At 29.1% G+C, this 11,133-nt stretch overlaps 1 protein-coding gene and 3 non-coding genes across 4 annotated transcripts; all 4 read left to right on the forward strand.

Annotated features, from left to right (window-relative positions):
• Nucleotides 1–843: 843 nt before the first annotated feature.
• Nucleotides 844–10,696, forward strand: LOC145839498 (eukaryotic translation elongation factor 2-like). Its single transcript, XM_082947091.1, has 14 exons — nt 844–897; nt 3,858–4,072; nt 5,146–5,327; nt 5,647–5,855; nt 6,081–6,314; nt 6,655–6,768; nt 7,205–7,296; nt 7,602–7,844; nt 8,318–8,418; nt 8,661–8,926; nt 9,157–9,336; nt 9,610–9,789; nt 10,018–10,333; nt 10,413–10,696. The coding sequence occupies exons 1-14, from the start codon at nt 895–897 to the stop codon at nt 10,604–10,606; spliced, it is 2,529 nt and encodes an 842-aa protein (XP_082803217.1). The 5' UTR covers nt 844–894; the 3' UTR covers nt 10,607–10,696.
• Nucleotides 5,501–5,578, forward strand: LOC145839660 (small nucleolar RNA snR61/Z1/Z11). The gene has a single exon (XR_014370099.1). It is a non-coding gene; the product is annotated as a small nucleolar RNA snR61/Z1/Z11 (small nucleolar RNA).
• On the forward strand, nt 5,939–6,017 carry LOC145839655 (small nucleolar RNA snR61/Z1/Z11). The gene has a single exon (XR_014370095.1). It is a non-coding gene; the product is annotated as a small nucleolar RNA snR61/Z1/Z11 (small nucleolar RNA).
• On the forward strand, nt 8,512–8,590 carry LOC145839656 (small nucleolar RNA snR61/Z1/Z11). Its single transcript, XR_014370096.1, has one exon. It is a non-coding gene; the product is annotated as a small nucleolar RNA snR61/Z1/Z11 (small nucleolar RNA).
• Nucleotides 10,697–11,133: the final 437 nt, after the last annotated feature.

Consider the following 11,133-nt stretch of genomic DNA (forward strand, 5'->3'; position numbering starts at 1 on the left):
ATATGCTTTTAGCTGAAATGTATCTTGTAGGCTGCAGACTTTTGTTGTTTACCGACCCCTATTATAAAGTGTAATTGTTTATGTGGGGTTCAGTTTATAAGCAATAGTTTTTCGAGGATTGCATTTTAATTGAAACAAACAAGCGTTTTATTGGTATTCAGAACTTTTTTCTAACCACTGACAAGTGATAACCGTAAGATAAAGTGTTAGAATTTTATTGGTATTAGTGTAAAAGTTCATACACGTGTGTCAGTCTTATATGAACAGTAAATAATTAAACTGTTAGAAACTACCAAAATCTAGGTTTGAAATAGTTAAAGACTAGAATTACTAGAAAAAAAAAATGGAGACTCAAAAATATGGTCAAAGTACTTATTGTATAGAAAGACCATTTTATTATCTAGCTACGCACTACAGAAAAATATTCAAAAAGAAAAAATATTTTATAACTGCAAGTTTTTGATTTTTGCTACTCGATTTAAAAAAAAAGATTTGTCCTAAACTTAAAAAAATGAAATTTAGAGTCCTTTTTGTTGATGTGATGGAAATCCCCCAATATTTGCTGAGTCAGCATTAAAAAAAAAGTTTTAATTAATTTTTGATATGTATGGGTAAGGTGGGTTAGGGTAAATATAAAGAGTAAAAATATTAAAAAAAAAGATGATTCAGCAAATAGTAGGGGAAACACCTTTGCTTTAAAATCGGACTCTTAGTTTTAGTTTACTGAATGGCTTTTTCAATATTTGTCCTTGCTTAAAGTTAAAAGCCAAAAAAGAATTTTGTGAAGACTGAATATCAAACAAGAAATTTTGATCTGCTGTAGCTTTAGCTGGTTACTTGCATTGAACTACTCAAGAAGTCAACATCTAACTACTAGACAAGTAAACAACAAATATGGTGAGTATTTTAATTGTAATATCTGTGAAATATTCTTTAGCTGTAATGTTTTTTGAAGTCACTATTGTCATCTCTTTAAATAGCAATATTTACTGGTTAAAATATGTAACTGTTCAATTTAAACAAAATGATATAGTTTTTGTCCTTGTAAGTTCTAATGAAAAATATTTTATTGTAGTTCCAAAGCAAATAAACTAAGATTTTAGTTGTTTTGGTTCTAAAGTAGTTTAAAAAAGTACAAGTTTATATAGATAAGTTTTATTTTGTTTAGTTAGATAAAAACTTTTGGGGCAGGTAGAATAACAGGTGTTTTTACTTACTTGTTTTACTACCTTCAAGCATTTATTGTTGTAGAAGGAAGAGTAAAAAGACTGATTTTGTCCCACCATAAAAAAAGCTGTATTATAAATGGTAAATAAATTGGTTTTTGGAAAGCAGACTCTTGAGCACATTCTAGTATAATCAGTGTTGCCAAAAAACCTCAAAACCTGGAATAACTTGTAAAAAGCTGGAATTTGACAATTTAGGTTTAAAAACCTGGAAAAATCTGGAATTTTTGTAGTTTTACATAATAAGTAATAAATTTAAATTTGACACTAAAAATTTTATGTTTCATATAGATAAAAAATTTTGTCATCATCAAAGTTTTTTTTGTATAAAACACATTTAAAGTAGCTTTACAGTATATTTTCTTTGTTTTTATACTTTTTATCATAGTTTTTACCTTAAACTTACTTAGTGCTAAAAGTATACCTATTATTGTGTACTTTTAAAAACCTGGAGGAAATTATGAGAACTTTAAGAGAATTTTCCAAAAACACTTAGCAACCCTGTATAATTTTTAATTTTGAATAAATTTTTTTAAATTTCAAGTTTTCATTCTTGTATTTCCTCAACTTATTATGATATTTTAACTAATAATTATTTATTGACCACAACATCACATACTGGCAGTACAATTTTTTGTAAAGCATATCAATTCAGAGTTGCCAAAAAACCTAGAAACCTGTAAAAACCTAGATTTTGACAATTTGGCTTAAAAACTTAAAAAATCTGGAATTTGAAAAAAAATCCTGGAATTTTGAACAATTTTAACATGTTAAATTACAATTTTACTCAAAAAATCTTATCATAAAAATGAAAATTTTAGTCATCATAAAATTACTTTAAAAAAAAACAGGCTTTAAGTAGCTTTAGAGTATCTTTTTTATGTTTTTGTACTGTTTTCTCTGTTTTTAAACTACTTAACACAGTTTCTTACCTTAAACTTAACTTAAAACTAAAAATAGACTCAAAAATGTGTACTTATAAAAACCTGAAGAAAATTTTTAAAACCTGGAGAAAATTTTCCCAAGAACATTTGGCAACGGTGCATTTTAACTAAACAATTAATTATTTGAGCATATCAGGGTCGCACACACTCAGACTAGCCTAATTTTTTTTTCAATAACTTGGGCTGACTTCAAGTTGAAGTTTTTTGTTTAAAAGTCCAACTATTTTTGATACTTTTCCCAAATCTTAAGATTGTACTTTTGACTTTGTCAAAAATCCATATTTTTTAATCCTTATGTATTAATGGTTTATTAACATTAATTTCTTTTTAAACAATATTTTTTTAAATTTTTCTTATCTTTTCCAAATTTTCTCACACCTAGGTTATTTTGATGTAGATAGGTGACTCAGTCTGATTTTTTGTTAACTCACAGACAGACAACCCTGTTAGGTAAAAGATATTTTGATAATGAATACTGGGTAGTCAAAAAACCTAGAATCCTGGAAAAGTTTGAAATTTAACAATTTAGGCAAAAAAAGTGGACAAATTTGGAATTTCAAAAATTTAGAAAAATTCTGGAATTTTGAACTAAAAATCACTATAAGACCTGGAATTCTATACAAACTTAATGTAAAGTCAAATTTAATAAAATAGAACTATCTATCAAAAATAATTTTTTTTATGTTGCATTATATTTATATTGAAAAACATAAATAAGTATCTTTTAGACTTTGTTAAACTATTTAAGATAGTTTTTAAATCTAAGTTTAATTTTATACTAAAAATGGTCCAAAAAATGTGTTTTTGGAACCTCTTTGAAAATTCAGAAAACATGGAAGTAATTTACTAAAAACCTTTGGCAACCCTGTAAAAAGTGAGAGTTAATAAATTTTACCACTGATGGAGTTGAAACAATATTTAAAAGTGAAACTTTATTGGTTTAATTTTATGAAATGAGTATTTTAACTATTAAGAAAACAGTAATAAGCATCTGTTAGCTTAGTCTTTAATGTAAAAAACAAGAATGCCTTAAGAAATATTGATTGACTATGGCCTCAATTAAAATTAGAAAAAGTGAACAAAGGTGGTTTTAATTCCAATAAATAGTTTGTTTTTAAAATATTTTTAAGACTTCTCTAATTAATTCAACTAAATTTTACCTACTGTGGCTTAAGCATTTAAAATAATTGGGTGTAAATATAATATTTGCTATATATTTGAATTTGTCACAGTTTTAGATATAGTGTTACTATAAGTAATTTTTAATACTACTATGCTGTGTTATTTTTTGTTATTTTTTAAGTTTAAATGTAATTTAAAACATCTTTTGAATTCTAGTTCAACTAGTTATTTTATGGTTGTTTTCCATTCAACTAAAAACTAGTTTATTTATCCAACTTGTACATAGCAATTTGTTTAAGCTTGTTATAGTTTAATTGTAAGTTACATTCTCAAGTATTGTTTTTGAATAGATATAATTAATATTGTGTCACATTAGTCTGCAATTTAAGACTTGAACAGTAATGAGTAAGTTTTGTTTTTATTTTTTTTAAGTTTTAATGCACTCAGAGTATTATTTCATCATAATTACTAAAAATCTTTCTTGAATAAGACCAAGCATTAATAACTAAGTCAAGATTTTCTTGTTTTGTCAGTATATTTCTTAAAAAATATTACCTTTTTTCAGCCTAAGTTCACAGTAGACCAGATCCGTGAGATCATGGACAAGAAGCGTAACATTCGTAATATGTCTGTTATTGCTCACGTCGATCATGGAAAGTCAACTCTCACTGACTCACTTGTCAGCAAAGCTGGTATCATTGCTGGTGCCAAGGCTGGTGAAGCCCGTTTCACTGACACCAGAAAGGATGAACAAGAACGTGCTATTACCATCAAATCCACGTAAGTTGAAAAATTATGATATGCGGTTAATTGATTTTTAATGAACAATTTATACAATGAACATTTATACAATTTGATTAACTAATCAAAATACTCCTTAAATAACAAGAAAAATACTGTCATTACTAGATTCTAAGTTATTTTATAAAAGTTTTAAGGCACTTACCAATAATGCTTATCTAGTTTTTATAGACTTAATTTTATATTCTATCTTGAGAAAATCTTAACTATTTTGTCAACTGCATATGTTTACTTACCACAAAAAAACATGGTTGCCAAAAAACCTAGAATCCTGGAAAAACCTGGTATTTTGAATAAAAATAACTAAAAAATTTAAAAGGTTCAACAATTATTACATGTAAGTGATAAAACTTTAATTTGACAAGAAAAATTTACCATATAATATTTTTTTTGTAATCTTTATATTTTTTATAAAAAAACATTTAAAGGAGCTTAACAGTATCTTTTCAATGTTGTTATAAGGGTTGTTACTTTACCTGGAATTTGACTATTTAGGCAGAAAAAAAAACTAGAATTTTAACAAGTTTCACATGTTCAGTAGTAAAATTTTGATTTGACTCAAAAAATCTATCATATAAATAAAAATTTTTTGTCATCATCAAAGCATTTTTTTAATGTTTTTATACTATTTAACACAGTTTTGTATCTTAAACTTAACTTTAAACAAAAAATTGACCCAAAATTGTTTACTTTTAAAAACCTGGAAGAAATTTAAAATCTAAATTTATTTTTGAAAAAACGAGTGGCAACCCTGTATTAACCTTAAACTACCTTTAAACTAAAAATAAAACCTAAATAAGGGTACTTTTCAAAACCTAAAAAAATTCAGAAAACTTGAAAGAATTTTCTCAAAAAAGTTAGGCAACCCTATAAAAATCTTCACAAAAAAGGTGGTATTGTTATAAGTACTAGTATTGTTGGTATTACCAGTACTTCTTATGATCAGCTTTTAGTGAACAAGCAAATACATGCATCTTAATTTGTTTAATTACAAATTATCCATTTGTTTATATAATTTATACACAACTCTAAATATTTATTTAATTCTACAGTGCCATCTCCATGTACTATGAGCTTTCTGATGCTGATATGGAATGGATCAAACAAGAAAAGGACGGAAATGGTTTCTTGATCAACTTAATTGACTCCCCCGGGCACGTCGATTTCTCTTCTGAGGTAACTGCTGCCCTCCGTGTCACTGATGGTGCTCTTGTCGTCGTTGATTGTGTCTCCGGTAAGTATTTTAAGTTCAAAATATTTATTAAATTAACAAATGATTTAAAGTTCAAAAAAAAAGTATTTATATATATATTACAGATAAACCTAATTCAATTGCTCCATAAAAATAGATATCCAATAGAAACCTAAATAGTAAAAAGTAGTATAGAAATATAAATTCTAGTAATAAGAGAATGATGATACTGTAATTTGCCAGTTCTGCTTCAGAATATATTTTGGTGATAAACAATTACATGATACTGACTCTAAATTCTAACAATAAAAACTTTTATTATAACTTTTCAAGTCTAACATGAGGACAAAATTTTATACAGGTGTCTGTGTCCAGACCGAAACTGTATTGCGTCAAGCTATCTCTGAAAGGATCAAGCCAATTGTTTTCATGAACAAAATGGATCGTGCACTTTTGGAATTGCAACTTGATGAGGAGTCTTTGTACAAGACTTTCGAAAGGATCGTTGAAAACATCAATGTCATCATTGCCACTTACAATGATGAAGATGGCCCAATGGGTAATATTCAGGTAAATGGTATTTTAAAAATCAGCAATTAGATATGTTTGAAAACTATCATTATAGTTGCAGCTAATACTTATAACTCTTAAATATAAAATGATGATACTGTAATTTGCCAGTTCTGCTTCAGAATATACTATGGTGATAAACAATTACATGCATACTGATTTAATGAACAATGGAATAAAATATCTAACTTGAAAATTCACTTTTTAAAATTTAACATACTACAGGTTGGCCCAGAGAACGGTACAGTTGGTTTTGGATCCGGTCTTCACGGATGGGCTTTCTCTTTGAAACAGTTTGCCACAATGTATGCCAGCAAATTTGGTATTGATGTGCAGAAATTGATGAAGAGGCTTTGGGGTGACAATTGTTTCAACCCTAAGACCAACAAATGGAGCAAGTCCATGAAGGACGGCTACATCAGAGGTTTCTGTATGTTTGTCCTCACTCCAATTTACAAGGTGATTTAATGTTATCTTACAATTATAATTTTCAATATTGTTAAATAGAATTAAGCTTTTAGAATGGATTGAAATAATTTTCTAAATATCAAGTTGAGATATTTAAACAATTTGTCTAGTACGGAATATTTTATTTAGAAATGTTTAAGAAAAAATCATTTGTAATGGTTGATTATAAACAGGCTGATTTATAATTGTTTAATAAAGAAAAAAATTAATTTAGGTGTAAATTAACATTTGATGTACTTTCGCTAAAATAAATCTACCGATAGGTTAATAATAGTTTCAAAAACAATTCTGATTTGCACTGAATATAAATGTTAGATAAATATGCATATAGGCAACACAAGCTATCATGAATGAAGACAATGAACAAATTGATAAACTGATCGCAAAGACTGGAGTCGTTATGAAAAATGAAGAAAGAGCAAAGGTCGGAAAACAACTTCTTAAGGTCAGTTATAAATTAAATTATTAGTTTATGTTCATATAAAAATAACTTCAAGAATTTATACAATATGTAGTAATCAAGATCATTGTTTTTTAATTATAAAAATTATAAAAATATTTTCAATGTACCGTACATGATCCCTTGAATATTTATTAAGTTTAAAAAGTACAATCAGGTCAAAATGCTTAAATTAAAAGTTGCTAAAGTAAATATGAAATATATTTAAATTTGTTTTATTTTAATCATATATAGAAATGTTTGATTTTGAAAAACTGTTTATAACTATTTAAAACTTTGTTAAGAACTTAAATGTTGTTGATGATGTAACTATTTAACGGATATGGGTCTGAATCAATTTTGTAGACACTCTAAATTCTGAAATTTATGTATATCAACTTTGAAATTGTACACAGTTTATTATAAAGTAAATTTATTACAGACTTTCATGAGACACTGGCTCCCAGCTGGAGACACTCTTCTTGAGATGATCACCATCCATCTTCCATCACCTGTAACTTCCCAAAAATACAGGTAATAAAAAGTATTGAAATTTTATTTTTATAAATAAAGCTTGGTTAAATTACACTTAAAAGTTTTCATTTAACACGATAACAAAACGATTTATAGTTCATATAATAAACATTGTTTTTATAAACTTATGGTTACATAAAAACAATGTTAAAGAAAAAATGATGATACTGTAATTTGCCAGTTCTGCTTCAGAATTTATTTTGGTGATAAACGATTACATGCATCCTGATTTTCAACAATAACGCTTTTTTTTTACCCTGCTAAGCTAAAATTGAATTATCTTTACTTACTGACCTAATTTTCAGAGGGGAACTCTTGTATGAAGGACCCCAGGACGATGAAGTTGCAGTTGCCATCAAGAACTGTGACCCCAACGGACCCCTTTGCATGTACGTCAGCAAAATGGTACCGACCTCTGACAAGGGACGTTTCTATGCCTTCGGACGTGTGTTCGCAGGTAAAGTTTCTACTGGACAGAAGGTCAGAATCATGGGACCCAACTACGTCCCAGGAAAGAAAGAAGACTTGTACGTCAAACCTATCCAGAGGTTTGTTGTTGGCTTATTTGTTAAGTTTACCTTAACTTATGATAATTAGAGTTAAGCAATTAAATATAATAGATCACAAATAAACGTACAAACGTTAACCGCCTTAAAGAATTTAAGTCTAGCTAGTAAACTGGAAAGTTATGTGAAGACTTAAGTACAATCTAAATTCTAAACAAGTGTTTTAAGACTTACACATTCATTCTAATTTGGTTCAAACATTAGTATAACTTTTTATTTTAATGTGTTATCAAGATTTGACCGTTACATATTATAAATTGCGAAACATAACTACTAGTTGATCTATAAATATATATTTGTATGTGCTATGATGACTAAAGTAATCTCGTTAATCTTAAACTAATGATTGACATGTGGAAAATAATTCATCCTTTAACTGAGCACATATTACATTCTAAAATCACTTATAAATATATAATAAACAAATAATACATTTTATCCTATTCTAAACACAGAACCATTCTTATGATGGGACGTTACATTGAAGCCATCGAAGATGTTCCTTGCGGTAACATTTGCGGTCTCGTAGGTGTTGATCAGTACCTTGTAAAAACTGGTAAGTTAATGAACTTATATGAGACTAGCATAAATTTAGTAAAATTGTCTTAAAATTTTCCTTAAAAACTAAGTTTTATTTAAAATAAGTAATCCAAAATGATGATACTGTAATTTGCCAGTTCTGCTTCAGAATATACATTGGTGATAAACAATTACATGCATCCTGATTTCTAACAAAAAATGCATAACATATAAAACATGCATTTCTACAACCTTAACCTGTTTAACTGCTATTTCCAGGTACCCTTTCCACATCTTCCACCGCCCACAACATGAAACAGATGAAATTCTCTGTCTCACCTGTTGTCCGTGTCGCTGTTGAAGCCAAAAACCCTTCAGACTTGCCCAAATTGGTCGAAGGTCTCAAACGTCTTTCCAAATCCGATCCTATGGTACAATGTATCATTGAAGAATCTGGTGAACACATCGTTGCTGGAGCAGGTGAACTTCACTTGGAAATCTGTTTGAAGGATTTGGAAGAAGACCACGCTGGTATCCCACTCAAGGTTTGTGTATAAATACCTTTTAATATATTAAGACTCTAGTTTGAACTAACTAAACTAGGTTGAAAATATCCAAAACAACGAGTTAGATGTATGTTTAAAATGATGTTATTATTTATCGGATATGGGTCTGAAATAAAATGACGACAATCCTAAATGCTGAAAACAACATGCTTGATATACTAAAACTTGTAATTACAAATTAATCTAATACAATTTTTATTGTTCTACAGAAATCTGATCCAGTCGTGTCATACAGAGAAACAGTTACTGAACAATCAGACCGTATGTGTTTGTCCAAATCACCCAACAAGCACAACAGATTGTTCATGAAGGCCAGACCATTGCAAGAAGGTCTCCCTAAAGACATTGATGAAGGAATCCCAGAGTGTAACCCAAGAACTGATCCAAAGGTATGCAAAAATGACAGTAAAATAAAATAGAATAAGAAATTTTTTTAAAGGATAAAACTTACTTTAGGTATTTGATAAGTTGTATTAACGTTAACAAAATAGATTTTAAATATCAAATCTCGAAGAGGTCACCAATAAGCATTTTAAGAAAGTAAATGCTATTGTATAATTAATACAAGAAACTGTTATAGTATCACATACAACGTATAAGCTAAACTAAAACTCAAAGTTATAAATTGGTAATATTAAATTAAATATTTTTTATCTTCACAGATTCGTGGACGTTACTTGGCCGATAAATACGATTGGGACATCAACAACGCCCGTAAGATTTGGGCTTTCGGACCTAATGTCAATGGACCAAACTTGCTTGTGGATTGTACCAGGGCTGTCCAGTACTTGAGTGAAATCAAGGATTCTGTCGTTGCTGGTTTCCAATGGGCTTCTAAAGAGGTAACTAGTATTATATTTCCAACAATACAGCTTAAAAGTAGATGCTAATGGATAGTAAAAGTAAAGCAAAAAATAAAGTGAAAAAAAAAGATGAGACTGTAATTTGCCAGTTCTGCTTCAGAATTTATTTTGGTGATAAACAATTACATGCATCCTGATTTTTAAATAAAATTCTATTTCCTTTTGAAATACACATTAAATTTTATTAAATTTTGTTCTTTTTACCAGGGAGTCTTGTGCGATGAGAACATGAGAGGTTGCCGTTTCGATCTCTATGATGTGGCACTTCACGCTGATGCTATCCACAGAGGAGGCGGTCAAATTATCCCAACCGCTCGTCGTGTCCTTTACGCTTGTCAGCTTACTGCTAAGCCAAAACTCCTTGAACCTGTTTTCTTGGTTGACATTCAGTGTCCAGAGAACGCTGTTGGAGGAATCTACGGAGTGCTTAACAAAAGGAGAGGTCACGTCTTTGAAGAGTTCCAACAACCAGGAACTCCTCTCTTCCAGGTCAGGGCTTACTTGCCTGTCAACGAGTCTTTCGGTTGGTTTTGGTTGCTAATATAAAGTTTTTCAATTTGATTAAATTTTATTAAGTTGCTCAAATTACTTATTTCAAACAGGATTCACTTCTAAACTCCGTGCCGGCACTGGAGGTCAAGCTTTCCCTCAGTGCGTCTTCGATCATTGGCAAGAACTCCCAGGAGATATGGAAGATCCCAATAGCAAGCCCATGCAGATTGTAACTGAGACCAGAAAGAGGAAGGGACTTAAGCCCGAAGTTCCCCCATTGGACAAATTCTATGACAAATTGTAGAGTGGACTTTCTAGTATATTTAGGCAATTTCATCTGTGCTATTTATTCGCTTGGATATTGCAATAGATTTGTGTAGTTCCAGTTTTAGAACTTGCCTTGAGATTAAATTCTTCATTTATTTAAAACTAGTTGTTTGTTGTACTAAAAATATAATTCAAATATTTCTGAATTAGTTATAAAATTCTGTTTCTAATTCAAATCTAAGTAGACCGCCCATAGCTTTGATCTGAAAAAGCAAAATTACGAAAGAATGCTGAACATAAAAATTTAAAATTTTTATATGATGTTTAGTATATATATATATATATATATATGTTTAAATTGGTTAAAACATTCTTTCTTATATTAAGACTCCTTTTTTGCATATTACTTATGCGTTGACCAATAAGCCCAAATTTCGTAAATTTTTTTGACTAATGTTTTCACTTTCCTATCATTTGAATAGTTCTTACTGTTGTGAAAACCCTTCCTAATTTTTTTAACCAAAACATCAAGATAATTTAAAATATAGCTTTTGGATCGCAGTA

Source organism: Thalia democratica, chromosome 6 (genome assembly GCF_965202585.1).
Source record: "Thalia democratica chromosome 6, ktThaDemo2.hap1.1, whole genome shotgun sequence".
Lineage (NCBI taxonomy): Eukaryota > Metazoa > Chordata > Thaliacea > Salpida > Salpidae > Thalia > Thalia democratica.